The sequence below is a fragment of the Crocodylus siamensis genome, chromosome 1, assembly GCF_052110815.1.
Source record: "Crocodylus siamensis isolate JL-2025a chromosome 1, ASM5211081v1, whole genome shotgun sequence".
Lineage (NCBI taxonomy): Eukaryota > Metazoa > Chordata > Crocodylia > Crocodylidae > Crocodylus > Crocodylus siamensis.
Genome location: NC_143395.1, coordinates 393,540,355 through 393,555,477, shown reverse-complemented (window position 1 = coordinate 393,555,477; position 15,123 = coordinate 393,540,355). Strand labels below are relative to the sequence as shown.

Below are 15,123 nucleotides of genomic sequence, written 5' to 3'. Positions count from 1 at the left end.
GCATACCAGTCTGGAAACAGGATCATATATTCTGATATGTATGTTGTAAGTACTATGCTGTTGTCAAATATCCCAGGGTATGGGCAGATGAAAAAAATATATTGAGTTAAAAGAAGTGTGATGTATCATGCTTCAGCTGTTTTGTGGTAACTGCTTCGTGTGTTCAGTCCTATTATTGTACTGTTAATGAAAACTAAAGCTGAGCATCTTACCTGTGAATGAAACAGGACTAAGTTTCTATAGTTTAGCTTCCCCTGTGTGGAACTATGTGGACATGAGTGAGCACATAAAATGTCTACCACAGAACTGGTGATGGATGCCCATGGTTTTCAGTAGATATAGCTTGTTCATTTGTTAGTACCTTTATTGATGTTAATTATGTTGATAATGCCTATATCTTGAAATTATTGGGATAGGCAGTGCTATATGTATGAAAATATATTAGCATATTAGTAGAAATACTTTTTTATTTTGTAACTCTTATTTCTCATTGTTATAGGTGGCACATTTTTACAATTCTATTGATCAACAAATGATCCCGAGTCAGAAGCCAATGATGTTACAGTCTGCTTTAGCATTTGAACAGATCATTAAGGTAAAGGGATTCCTTTTTGTTGTTTTAATCTTTGGCAATGTAACTGGTGTGGGTTTGTAATACTCTGTTTTCATTCTATGATGACTTATTTGAGGCTTTTTTAAGTGTATCCTTCCAGTGATGGCTTAGAACATCTTTTCCATGAGCACTTAGTTAGATGGTTATGACTTTCATTCTGATAGAATCCTTTAGAGACCAGTTATTTCTTTCTAATTTCCATACAGGATTACTATAATGTTCTTTCTAGGGGATTGCCCTTAAAACCAGTTGGAAGCTAAAGCTAGGGCAGAATGCACCTGCCTACTTATGCATTGGCAATATATATGTGTATATATGTAGTCAAATAAATGTTTCATTGTTTCCTGGTTATAGTCAGGGTGACATCCTCATCTTCTTTTCAGCCCCATTAGAATGTGAAAAAGGACAGAGTGCTGTAAAGAGGTCCTAGTCCGTATATACATTTCCCCAGTGCAAACAATGTAGAAAGCAGCCAGTGGGCTGTCTCCATACAGGGAGGGACCAGATGGCCCCTGAGGGGTCTCTTTCAGCCCCATGAATCTCTCTGCAAACCTCACCAAAGAGTTGGGGTCTGGTTTAGGAGAGATATAGTCCCTGGAAAATGTTCATGTAAGAGTGTGATGGGATCTGAAGAATGTTATCCTGCCATGCAGGATGCATTATTTTTGGGATATGAGATAAAATTCCTCAGATTCCATTGGGTATTTACCAGGGTGGGCAGCTGGTTGCATGGGTATGTTTGGGTGTGGGGAGCTGTAGATGGGGGGACCTCTCTGATTACCAGCCTGCATACAGTTTGGCTACAGGTGCCAGGGTGCATGCAGCTGGGGACAAGAGAGCTATTTAGTCCCTGGCTGCATACATGCCACATGTAAGCAATATGCATATAAATAGGGCCATGGAGCTCTCCAATCCCCAGTTGTAGGCACTGTGCATGCAGCCACGAATCCTGGGGCATGGGGAGTTGTGGATGGGGACCTCCCTGACTTACTCGCCTGCCTGCAGCTGGCTGCAGGTGCCAGGGTGCATGCCTCTGGGGTCAGGATTGCTCTCCAGTCTGCAGCTGCATGCATAGAAGCAACTTGCATATAGCTGGGGTCAGAGAGCTCCCCAGTCCACATTTGTAGGCACCGTGTATGCAGCTGGGAACCTGGAAGTTGTCCAGTTCACAGCCATATGAGCCTCAGTCCAGAAGCAGCATGCATGCAAGCCAGGTACCAGGGGGCTCCATGGTGTGTGCAGCTGAGCATCAGGGAGCTCTCAAGTGTTGCTGCAGGCCAGCATGAGGCCACCGTGTACAGCCTGATGCCAGTTGCATGCCATAAGTTCACACGGAAGTGTGATAAAAACCTGCCACACAGATGTTCCGCAGTAAATAACTGGTTTCCTATTTCATCACACCATAGGTTGTCTGAATGCGTGGCATGTTACAATATATTGTGCAGTTAATACACAAATTGCACAATAAATATAACATCTGCCAGGACCCATATGGGACAGGGCTTCAATGCATGGAACTGAGGAGATTCTATGCTAATTTATGCTTCATAGAACATCTTTGAGAGGTGTGCTGATAGTCTCCCTGGGGACTGTCTCTTTAATCTCCAGCATAGTGCAGGATTAGGATAGCTCAGAAGTGGCTTAAAGCTACTCTACCTTTCCCTTTTTGGACTGTGAATTCTATGTTGTATCCTTTATTCAACTGTGTTCACAATTTAATTCATGCATGTTTCATTTGCTATGTTATAGATGTACCAAGACATTCAAAAAACAAGATAAAAACGCAAGAAAAGTCTGTGTCTTCTGAATAAAACTAAAATCAGAGTATCTGAAAATACAGTGTTTACCGTGTAGTTTTAAACAGTCACTTAATTCCTGGAGAATATGTAAATTTAGAAAAGTAAATAATTGTGTCACCCCATGCAGAAATATAAGAAAACAGGGTGGGAATAAAGTGCCTTACACTACTTCTGCTTTCCTTTTTCAGGTAGAGGCAGGCTTTGCAGGGGGGCAATACCCTCTGTCTCTAGTGGTAGATGGGCAGAGAGTAGAGGCTTGATTATCCCAATACACCCAGTGGTGTAGTTATACTAGTGTATTACGGTATATAGTGTGGTGTGTAAGCTATGATAGTTTATTCTCTCTCAAGAACACTGGAGCGAAAGGGAAGGAGATTCTGTTTCTGTTACAATTTCCTTCCAATCCTGCCCTTTATAATGGATTAGATTGCAAAAGATCTAGAGCTAGATCTATTTTTATATTTGTCATTAAATCTCACTCATTTGCCTTTCTTAAGCATTCAAAAGTTGGTTCTGGGGAAAAGACTCAGATAACTTGGGATAATCCCAAAGAATTAGAAGCATATATCCAAAAACTCCAAACTGCTGCTGAACGGCTTTCCACTGAAAACAGAAAACTAAGGAAGTGGCACACTAGCTTTATTGAAAAAGTAAGTTTTAATAATGAAATGGAAATAATGTTTTGTGCAATTTAACTTCTTTCTTTCATCTATTTTGGCAGCAGTAACTAACATAATAGCACATACTAAAATATTTTTAACAGGTTATTGCTCTGATGAATATTGATCTACTTCGGCATCAGCAGCATTGGAAGGATGGACTACAGGAACTCAGAAGTGGGTTCACCAGTGTTGAGATGCAGGTATGGTTTCATTATTAAATTGTAGTCTGGGAAAAGTTTCTTATGCTTTCGGTAACAGTTAAGAGGAACTAGTAAAATGGCAAATGGTACAAAACCAGTGTCAAAAACATATTTTTCTAAGGCAGAATAGCATATTTATGTGCAGTTTAAATTAGAATTTCACTTCCATTTTACATAATGATTTGCCAGAACAGCTATCATGTTTTCTATCTGGCCCTCTAGGCTACCAGTGGAGTACGGGGGCATGTGGTAGTGGAAGCAGCTTTGGCTCCAATTCGGGGCATGTGGTGGTGGCAGTTCCAGCTCTGACCAGGGCAGGTGGCAGTGGTAGCTGCAACATGGATGTGACAGCTAGGAAGCTGTGCCGGGGTAGTGGCAATGGGCAAAGTAGTTGGAAGGCAACCAGAGCTGTATCAGTCCTCGCTTGCCCTTCTGCCCCTGATTGTTGGAGCCCAAGAGCCCCAGATTCTGTGGCAGGCCACACTCCCAATGTCCAGTGCTTCTCTGGCAGCCTGGTAAGCCTGATAGATACCTCTGCTGCAAAGTAAAAAATGCCCTTTTGACATATCATTTAAATCAGTAGGACTATGTTGGCTTTTCCATATATGGGCTTCAATCTTAGATGAATATGATAGTCTCACCGTTTTCTAGTGTAAAAATGGAAGACTGGAATACTGTGGTCAGATGTTTGCAGGTGAATAAAGAAGCTATTTATTTTCCTGTTTTTTCTTTAACAGTAGCTAATAAATTTTACAGTATGTGAGGGGTAAAGATTTTGTAGCTGGTATTATTTATTGGACTGATTGCATGTTTGGGATGGAGTTAGACAAGCTTTCAAATGCAGTGCATTCTTCTAGATTTTTAGTTTCACAAAGAAGTTTGGGGCGGGATGTCTCAGCACTGGTGTGAGCATGGGGCAGGGCTGCAATGTGGCAGTTGCCCCTGTAGCCGCAGCTCCTGCCAGCAGGTCTTATACCATCCTGTTTGGTGGCTGGGCACACAGGGTGTGATTTGTGGTGGGGATATGGGATTTGGGGTGGAGTTTATAGGTGGGTGTAGGGTCCGTGGAGGTGAGATTTGTGGGGAGTGTTTGGGGCTTCTGTGGGGGTTTGTGGGGTAAGGGGTTTGTGGCTGGGTATGTGAGTGGGTCCCTTGTGGGGGTAGTTTGGAGGTGTGGGGGACTGTGTGGGTGGTGGGCTGCTTGGGAGGGGTGGGTCCCTGTGACAGGAGTATCACTATCAGAGCCTTTCTGGGAGTGGCTTTGCCCTCCTGTAATGGGCCAGCCACCTGCTTACTCACTTGCCATGCCTTGATCTTATTTGATTAATGGATTGTTGTAATCAGTGGGAGGCTGCCCATTTTATGCGCCCCAGTGACAGGGCGCTATCTGTGGCTCCTTTCCTCCCCTATACCGCAGTCCAAGCCTCGCAGATGGTACCGCCAGGTTCTTGACCTGGGCCTTGCTGTAATTTGGTCCTCTCCTTTACCTTGTTGGGGCTCCTCACTGCCCCCCCTTCTTTGCTTGGGGCTCCTCACTGCCTCCCTTCACTCTGGGGCTCCTCGCTGCCCCCCTTCACTCTGGGGCTGGGGCCAATGCACCCCCAAGATGCTGCGCCATCTCTGGTGCCAGGACCCCCACTCTACCGTGGGGTCCCTATGAGGCCTCCTCCAACTCCTAATAGCTTCACCTGGTCCTCCGGTAAAACAGTAAGCCCAAAGCACAAAGCCCCTGGGCTATAAAGTAAAACTAAACCGTCCGGTCAAACAACATTTGATCCATACCGGGAAAGATGCTCCAGCCCATGGCAGCAAACCAGTGGATGCTCATGCAGTCAATCCTTGTCCCGCTCTCCGCTTTGGCCGAGCTCCCCCCTCCTTGGCTGCCAGAGGGAACTGCCACCCTGGTCTCCTGCCTGGGCTTAAGAAGGGCTAAGCCCTACCCCTTCCTGTCAGCAGGTTTCGCTGGTTGCCCCAGCAACCAGCGCCTGTGCTTCCCTGGTGACTGGCAGCTGCGCCTCCCCCTTCTCATCACTAGGCTCTCTTGAGCCGTCTCTGTTCTCAGGCGCAGGGTACCTAAGTGCTCTGTGACAGTCCCCCACCTGCCCCCCACCACAGCACACATCCTCCCTGCAGCAGCAGTGGCTGTCGGGGCACTCAGGGCTTTCCTGACAGAGCTTCCCAGTGGAGTGGACAGCATAGCCGCCTGGTACCCAGCGCCGCCTGTACCATATTGGGTGGGCCCGGCCTGGCCCAGGGCCATGCACCTTTGGGCAGCTCTGGCTGTCATCCAGGGTCCTGGCACCATTCACAGGGGCCATGCATCGGACCAGGTCCTGCCTCCATGGAACTTGCTCAGCCCGACAGCACGTGGGGTACTCGGAGGCAAGACTGGGCCCGGCACGATGTGCAGCTCCTGAAAGTGACGTTGGGACCCCGGGTGACAAGAATGGCCCAGTCCTGCCTGAAGATACATGGCCTCTGGCTAAGTCAAGCCAGGCCTACGCAATGTGATACAGGCGGTGCCATGCAGCCAGGGCTGTACTGTGCTGCACTGTGTCGCGGGGTAGCTCTACCAGGAGGGCCCTGAGCGCTCTGATGTTCACTGTGTGCCATGTAGCGGGCAGGCAGGAGACCCACCCCTCCGGAGCAGCCCACCACCCACACGTAGTCCCCTGCACCCTCACGGCCCTCCATCTCCAGTCCTGACCACCCCAATCCCTACTTACCTGGGACAGAGTCTGCATCTGGGTCACGCTGCAGCCTTGCCTCGCTCCTGTTTGCCCTGCACAATGAGGCAGTGTGCTGAATCACAGGGGAAAGGGGCAGCCATAGAGATGGTCTGGTCACCTGCCAAAGTATCTCTTTGGAGGACCCTGCCTCTGGTTGCTTCAGGGCACGCTTTAAGAGCACTACTGTTTTCTGTGGGGTTTTTATTTTATTTTAATTAATTAATTATTTTTTTATACCTGGATTTCCAGGTATCAAATTTAGAGTCTGCGCTGCAAATATGCAGCATGGGGAACATTTTTTTGTTCCCAGCATGCCTCTTGCAGCATCTCAAACTGCTTTGAGATGCTGCAACAGGCACGTGTGCACTCATCTAGATGCACCCCTTGAGGGTAATTAACCTCAAGTCATCTTCTTTCCACAAGAATAAATTATGTAGTAGTGAGACCACTGTCCACTTCTCCTGTTAAAGCCGCACCACTAATACCCAAGACCAAAAGAGTCAACACAAGAGGGGTGCAAGAAAGACCTCAGAGATGTTCATTAAATTACAAAGCTTTTGTTTTCTGTGGTAGAATTTAATTAATTTTACTAATTCTGCTTAATCCTATTCTCCCTGTTGTGTGAAACATAGCTTGCTAGTTTCCACTTGTCACTGCATACAGACAAAAGTTGTCTAACACAATGCAACTTTTTCCCTCTGAAACTTTTTTTCTGCTATTAGCTTCTTTTCTCATTCAATTGTCTGTGGTCCTCTGGTAAAATATCGAGTGTGATTTGTAACAAATTAAATTTTTCTCTAAAAGGAGATGGAGAATTGTCTTAAGGCTATTTGATACAATTTCAAGTTGCTTTCTTAACTGCTGGAGTGTTTCTGCAGCTTTGGAAGAGCTCTTCTGGGAGACTGAGCTGTAGGGCATGGATTAGTCTTAAAGCCTCCAGCACCAATGTTGCAATGTTGGTTTCCCCAAAAGTAAGTCATTAAACATTTCTGATAAATGAGGTAAGAAGCTGCTAGCAGAGAGAATTACCTGAAGAAAGCTTATTTCTTTTTTATTTATGTTGTCCTTTATAAAACTGATGCATTGCTTTACAAGTGACTGGTTTACAAAGTTCTTTTACTGAATGGAGGTATATGATATTGATTTGGGCTTTCTCATGAGATAAGAAATTACAGTAAAATTCTCTTTAATCATTTCTGTCAGTACGTTCTTTCTTCTGTAGACACCTTCTTTAGTGACTGACTTCTTTGCTCAGAGATAACATCTAATAGCTTATTTGTTAGCTGAAACTAATTTTTGAAACTGCACATTTGTTTTCTAAAACACCTTTTAAAGCTAGGGTCCCAAATTCTAGGAAGAGGGGATTTGGTATTGTGATACATCTGGTTCGGCACCTTATTTGACAGCAATGAATCCTATATGCATAAGAAGAAAGTGCAGGACTTTCACAGTAGACAGTTTTAGGATAGTGTGCCCCAATTTTATCTTGATGAAGCTTGGCCTTGAAACATGCGATTTTTCTGTTCTGTTCAATTTTATGTTTGCATTAGGTGTTATAACTCTCAGTATTATCCAAATAAACACCTCTCTGTTTGGATCTCACTAAGTCATTGTCTTCAGTGCATTCTAGCAATGATTTCTATTGTCTAATTTTGCTTTGAGGGAAAGTATATCCTTTTATTGATATATTGGTTCATACCGGATCAGCACCCACAAAAGGAAAATTGACAAGATCAGCAATCAGTTTTTTTTGGCCAGCATAGCCAATATTGCTACTGATAAGTGCTGTGTGCATATGCACAGCCACAGCATGCACATAGGCAGGAATGTAACTAGCAGCTTGGAGAGAAGTTTTTGGCCGGTAAGTCTGTGTTGGGATAGAAGGGCTTGGGGAAGGGAAGAGGTGTGTGTATGTGGGGGAGCAGATTGAGGCCCCCACACTGAGGGAGGGGCTGGGGCTGGGGCAGGGGTGGACGCTGTCCAGCCAGGGTGGGCAGGGCACAAGACGGAGCCATGAGTGGCTCATCCGGAGGTGGTGGGGACACACACACACAGCTCCCTGCCACTGTGTGCAACCCCAGGGGAGGCATGGGGAGCATGTACCCCTTGGATTTGTATGTGGGGTGAGGGCGGGCTGCCTGCTATAGTCTTGAGGCCAGGGGCTACACTAGTCTCTTCCTGGTGGGGGCTAGACTGGGGACGCAGTTTGGGCAGGTGGGGGCGGGGCAGTTGGCAGTGGTGCTGGGAGGGGGGGCTATGGGGTGGGCTTACAGCCACCCCAAAATTCCCCGTAGCCCCCCCATAACCCCATCTACCAGTACTGCCCCTTCCTGCCTTGAGCACAGCCCTGGCCTAGCCCCCTTGCCAGGAAGAGGCTGGCATAGCCCCTGGGCCTGAGCCCACAGTGGGCAGCCTGCTGTCACCCTGCACATCATTCTTGGTGGGAACATCCTCCCATGCTTCCCCTGAGGGTGCGCAATGGCATTGAGCTGCTCCCACCTTCCCACCTCCCCACAACCCCCAGATAAGCTGCCTTCAGCTCTATCTTGTTCTCTGCCCATGACTCTGCCTCATTCCCTCCCTCACCATGGTGGCCTTGATCTGCACCCTGCCCACCGCCTGAGAATTATCAGCCGGACACTGCTCTCCAAGTTGCTAGGCTATATATTGGATCAGTATCGGCCAATATGGTTGGTTAATAATTTCCCATCGGTATTAGCCAAAAAAACTTTTAGCGGTGCACCCCTAAGGGAAAGGTAGGTAAACTAAGTGAATGTTCTTAAATTTTAGGGTGTTCATTCATGTGACATGAAAGCATGGAGACAACACTGGAATCATCAACTCTACAAAGCCCTGGAGCATCAATATCAAATGGGTTTAGAGGCACTCAATGAGAATCTACCAGAAATCAATATTGATTTAACTTTCAAGTAAGATGACTTTTTTTTTTCCCTACTGTAAGGGGGCTCTTGCTGGAAATTTGCTGAACATTTTAATTTTATGTAACTTGTTCCACATCTAGACAAGGAAGATTGCAATTCAGACCTCCTTTTGAAGAAGTACGAGCTAGGTACTACAGAGAAATGAAGAGATTCATCTCCATTCCAAACCAGTTTAGGGGAGTGAGTGAAACAGAAGAAGAATCTATCTTTGCTGTTATGACTGAGAGAAATGCAAGTGGATTTCTGACCACTTTCAGTAAAGCAGAGGATTTGTTCAGAAGATTGGGAGAAGTTTCAAATCAATTTAAGGTCTTTATAGTTTTATGATTGAGTTAGATTATTTCTTTTAGAATTATTTACATTGTCATGGACAACCATTTTAGAAATACCTGAGCTTTGACTTTTTTGTCACTCTCTTGGCTCTATAGCCTTGATTTAACAAAACACATGAGCAAGTGTTTGACTTCAGGCATATGAGGAAATGTTTCAATATTCAACAGAACACAGGCATCTGGCATTTCATTTTTAAATTTTGATATATCTGAGATTTGCTCCTTCTTGTCCAAGATATGTTTTACATCATCTTTAGAAAGTGTGGACATGTCATACCAGTCTGTAACTTCTAACTGGGTACTGACTAATGCTAAATTATCTTTTATAAAAACAGAACTTCTCGATGTTACGATCAAAATTGTTAAATTGAAAATGGGCACAGATTTAAATTAATTAGATTGAGAATACAATAAAAAGTATAATCTTTGTTTTAGAATTAATGCAAAGTGCTGCTTTGTTATTTTAAAATTCCTTTTTTCTTTTTTATATACTAATACACAATGTTGAAAAGGAATGGGTTGTATTTGGACAAATAGATATGGAAATTCTGGTGGAAAAACATCTTTCTAGTGAACAGGACTGGGAAAAAAACTTTAAAGCATTAAAAGTAAGAGGTAAAGAAGCAGAACGCCTTCCAAGGTACAGTATAGCTACCCATTTTTATCTTTGAACAGTGGGTTATATGTTGGCCAATTACTATAGTGCAGTAGTGTAATAGATATAGTCTTTTCATATGAAAAAATAGCTACAGTTTCAAAATTGTTTTTAACATCAATATATTTTCATATATTTAACTCTCTCTTTGTCAGATTTGTATTATAATTTGCTGTGCTGTTACGGAACTTTTTGCTTTTTACTTGACTCTATCTCCTACCAAAATCATTTAAAAGACTCCTATTGATTTCATGAGAGCTTTGAAGACAGTAAGACAGGATCTGATCCTACCAGATACATTGTTTACTGCTGTTAGCACCCACTGATCCACTCCTGTGCCTGTAATAGTGCTTAGGGACTTTGCAAAAGCTTATGCCTAAGTATTTTTAGGATTATGCCCTTAATTCTTAGTGTTCCATAAATATGTATTTAACTTTAAGTACAAGCAGTCCTTTTGACTGCAGTGACACTATACATGTGCAGAATTAAGCATATGTCTAAGTATTTGTAGGATGAGGGCCTTAATCTGTCAAAGCTACCATTAAAATTGAGTGCACGCGTGCGTGTGTGTGTGCGCATGCGCATGTGCATATATAAAAGTTGCGGTCTTTGCAAATGTGTTAATAATATAAGTTAATGTGCAAATGTTACTAAATCACCACATTTATTTATGGATCTTTATGTAGAACTTTCTTTTCTTTTTAGAATATTATGCAGCAAAATGTTAACAATAGTTAATGACCCTTAACATTTTTTACTCTTGTTTTTCTTACATTGTACATTTACTTTGTATCATAAAGGAAATATTACTTTTCATCTTTTAACTTTTGTCTTGTATGTTTTGGAATCTATCATACTAAATCTTGAAGCACCATCAAGATAGACTGCTTAATTGTTAATTGTAACCCTGTGAAGACAGTGATTGATGATTTTATCCAGAAGTTATATGATGTTCTTGTCCTTTCTTTGAGAAAGTCCATACAAGGTAAGTGATTTTGATGTGTAGTATTTAAATGTTGTTGCATCTGGTGACATACAGGAATTCTTTTATTTTTGGAAATCATTTATCATTTGGATTAATGACATTGAAAAATTATTATGTAGAAAAAGTGGTTTATTAGTTTCCATTGGGGCATTTAAGTAAATGCGTATTTTCTTGTTCACCTATTTCCTCTTTATATTAGATCCTGTAATTTTAATTCGGTCATAGCTGTGCCAGCAGTAACCCAATCTGTATGAATTTATCCTCTTTGTTCTATTCCAGAGATGATTACTAGGGAGATATGGTGATTTGAGAAATGAGACTTTTTTGTACATTTTTGAAATTCTTTGCTAGCATCATATTGAGTAGTAACTAGGAGTGACTTTCTCAGTGAGAGCCAGTGAAGCCCTTAGATGCCTGGAAGTTAGGTTTGTTAGTTTTAGGCAGCTGACTTTGAGTGTAGAATCTCAAACCATAGATAAGTATGAGTTCATATAAATTATAGGAAGGTAGGTAGTCATGTTATTCTGAAGTCAGGTAGAAGACAGGGCAGGCTGGCACCTTAGGTTATGTCCAGACGAGTGCAGCCATTTGTTTCCCCTAGGAAATGCTTATGCCACCTGCGCTCTGGCACGTGGCAGGTTACCTTGGGTTGGGTAGGGGAGGCTGGGGCCAGGAACTGTGTTGGCCCTAGCAACCCTACCTAGGGTCCTGGGGGCCTTGGGGAGCTGCAGCTGCAGCACTTCCTGCAGCTGGGAGCCTGGTCTGCAGCTGGAGTATAGCTCCAGCCAGCCAGGCTCCAGTCTTGGTCAGGGAATGCTGCTGCTACATGCACCACCCTGGTGTTTTTTGCTCTGGGTTCTCTTGACCTCAGGATCTCCTGGGGTCAAAACCCTTCATCTGTGCTGCAAGGTAGCAGCACAGGGCATGCCTGCATGTGCGGTGTGTGGCACTGCAGATGGGTTTGTGGCACCACATACACATGTCCATGCTCATCTGAATGCGGCGTTAGGCTAGGGACAGATATTCAAAAAGCTGGAGCCTGAACTGATTCAGTTTTTAGAGGTAACTCTAACCTGCCTAGGTTAAATCAATTTGTAACAGCACAGACATTCCTTGTGGAGTGAGGAAATATGGGCACAAGCCTGCAGTTGCTGAGACCAGGCACCAGGAGGTGCTAGACCATGCCCTGGGCTGCAGGGAAGCTGTGCTGGGGGGCATGGCCAACTTGGGCAGTAGCCTTGGCTGATCTGGTCAGAGAATAGTTTATTTCCCCACCCCTTGTCCCATTGGCAGGGACCTGAGCCGGGTCTGCTGGGTGCTACCCCCTCGGCATGGCCCCCTGAGGCAGAGGCGGCAGGGAAAGGTGTTATTCTCCACTCTACCCCCACTGCTCCCCAGGGACTGCAGTTGGGTTTGCTGCCCTGACCGCTGCCACATACTCCCTGCTTGGGGCAAGTAGCAGAATAAGCCCCTTCCACCAGCCACCAGTGGGAGGGGAATAACCCCTGTCCCTGCCCACTGCCTAAGGGGCCCTGCCGGCTGGCGTCTGGCTGTGCCCATGCACTACTGTTGCGGTGGCAAGAGGACGGGGCCCTTGATCCAGGCAGCAGGCCCTGTTCTAGTGCTGGGGAGCGCAAGCCCCTTCTCAGTGGTTGTGGGGGGAGAGCGCTGCAGCATGGGCAGAGCTGTGGTGGATTGTGCATGGTAACACTGGAGCTTGGAGAGGGCCAGAGCCCCATGCAGTACCACTGCAGTCCGCAGCAGCTTTTCCTGCTGGGAAGAGGCATGTGTTTGGGGAAACCATGATGGGGGGCTGCTGCCTCCATCATGGTTGCTCTCCCTTTGCTGCTCCAGTGGCCAGGCAGGGGCAGGGCCAGACACCAGCAAGCAGGGCCCCTTAGGTGGGGAACAGGATTCTGGGGGACTCTGGTTTAAGTTTAAAACAGGAGGGAGTCTGGGACAGACATTGCATAAACTGGTTTGAGCTCAGTCATTTAAGTCTGATACTACATTCACCTAGGTTTACTAGTTTTGGTCATTTTGAAACTGGTTTATGTGCACTGAATGTCTGCTCTGTTACAGGTTTAAACCAGTTTCTGATCACTTAAACCAGTTTATTTGTAATGTCTGTCCCTAGCCTTAGTGTCTAACTGGATTGGCTTATCTCTAAGGGGCCACCTGTTCCAGACTTCTATAAAGTTCAGAGGGAGAGCTAGGTGTCTTAGAAGGGGGTTTCAAAAACTGTGCCTACTGTTTGGGGAGTTGGCCAAACTAACCAAATGGAAGAAACAAGCATGGGAAGGTATCTAAAACCATGTTCTTCTCTGGAATTTAGGGATCTGAGTCAGGTCTGCAGGGAAGTACCTCCACCCAGAAAGGATCTAAATCCTAGAATCCTCTTCAACTGTTCTGTCAAAAAACTGAACAGAGTTCATAAAACTTTCACTTTTCTTACTCCCTCACCTTAGGGCATTTGGGTGTAGAATTGGCTGACTTTCTCTGCTTCCAAGGCTGATAATACACTGTACATGAAAAAGTAATTAAATTAAAATGCACACATATGTGCAGACAAGGGTCTTTGGGTAAATTTGATATCTTTTATTAAACCAATTCAAATAGTTGGAATCAATTCTTCTTTGCAACCTTCCAGGCACAAACACCCTTAGTCAGGCTGAGGAAGCATCTGCAGTTGGTGTGTGCTCTTCCTGGATGGAATGAATAGTAAAGAAGCCAGAGGCTGGTATGTATGCAAGAAAGCCAGCCAGTGACAGTGTAAATTAAGGAGTCAATGGGTGAGAGACAGGTTGGGCAGGGGGTTGGGGAATGAATGTACGGTTTTCCCTTGCCAGCTGCTGGGGTTAGGTTCCTGAAAATTCCTGTGGCTGGCAAAACTGTGGCTGGCAAGATAAAAGGTTTATGGGAAAAATGGCAGGTGGCAGGCTGATGCGTGGCCACGGAAAACCGTGGTTACTCAGTACTGTATACCGTGGTAGCCAAAATGGTATATAGAGTATTAAGCATGGATACTCAAAACCGTGGTTGGAAAGGGAAACCTATAGCTGGTAAATAGTGGAGAGGTAGTTGGGGAGTCAGACGTTAGGCAGATGCTTCCTTAGCCTGATGAAGGGTGTTTGTGCCTGAAAGCTTGCAAAGAAGAATTTTTTACAACTATTTGATTTGGTCTAATAAAATGTATCAGATTTATCCAAAGAACTTTGTCTGCCTGTATCCTTGGCCCAACATGGCTACAGCCTATACCCCTGAAACACGTATGTGCATGCACACGTGTGCATGCATGACACAGACAGACATGCATACACACAGACATTGGTAATCTGTACACACACATGCATAACTATAAGCTGTACAGAAAGGATAGAGTAGGGAGGAGAGGGGGAGGAGTTGTGCTCTATGTCAAGGAGCGTTATACATCAACCCTTATCAAAATGGAATTGGAGGAGGATAAAGTAGAAGGATTGTGGGTTAGGATACATGGACGTCAAGGGGAAGGGGATTTGGTGGTAAGGGTCTGCTACAGACCTCCACACCAAGGCGAGGAACTAGATTTGGAACTCCTGATGCAGCTCTCAGAAACCTTAAAGACTAGGGAAGCGGTAGTCATGGGGGACCTAAACTACCCTGACATCTGTTGGGAGACGCAGACAGCATATTCCCACCTTTCATGCAGGTTCCTATCCTGTGTGTAGGACCTCCACCCGACGCAGGAGGTACATGGTCCCATTAGGGGGAATGCCTTACTGGACCTGGTATTGGCAACAGGGGATGACATGGTAGGGGACCTACAGATCAGTGGTCACCTGGGGGACAGTGACCACCAAATAATAGAATTCACCAGAAGGCGTAGAGTGGAAAAGGTAACTAGTAGGGTAGAAGTGCTAGACTTTAGGAGGGCTGACTGCAGCGAGCTCAGGTGTTTAGTCAATGACGCACTGCAGGGTAAGAGATTTGGCGAGATGGGAACCCAGGAAGGATGGCTGTGCCTTAAGGAAGCGATCCTTTGGGCACAGAGAGAGACAATCCTGAGGCAGGAGGAAAGGGGCCAAGAGGCTTCCTTGGCTAACCAGAGAAATCCAGAGCAGTCTAAGGGCAACAAGGGGGGCATATAAGCAGTGGAAACGGAGAAATTACTGAAGAGTAGTATGCCTCCTCAGCTTGCAGTTGTAGGGAGGCAGTTAGAAAGGCCAA

The 15,123-nt window shown here is 45.1% G+C and overlaps 1 protein-coding gene across 3 annotated transcripts in view; it reads left to right on the top strand.

The window, feature by feature from the left end:
• DYNC2H1 (dynein cytoplasmic 2 heavy chain 1) overlaps positions 1-15,123 on the top strand; it is a 464,482-nt gene that overhangs the window by 27,041 nt on the left and 422,318 nt on the right. For all 3 annotated transcript variants that reach the window (XM_090030141.1, XM_090030133.1, XM_090030125.1), the window contains exons 13-19: positions 500-595; positions 2,910-3,062; positions 3,176-3,274; positions 8,794-8,933; positions 9,026-9,254; positions 9,790-9,917; positions 10,802-10,917. In XM_090030141.1, coding sequence (XP_089886267.1) covers positions 500-595; positions 2,910-3,062; positions 3,176-3,274; positions 8,794-8,933; positions 9,026-9,254; positions 9,790-9,917; positions 10,802-10,917 — 961 coding nt within the window. The remainder of the gene's footprint in view (positions 1-499; positions 596-2,909; positions 3,063-3,175; positions 3,275-8,793; positions 8,934-9,025; positions 9,255-9,789; positions 9,918-10,801; positions 10,918-15,123) is intronic.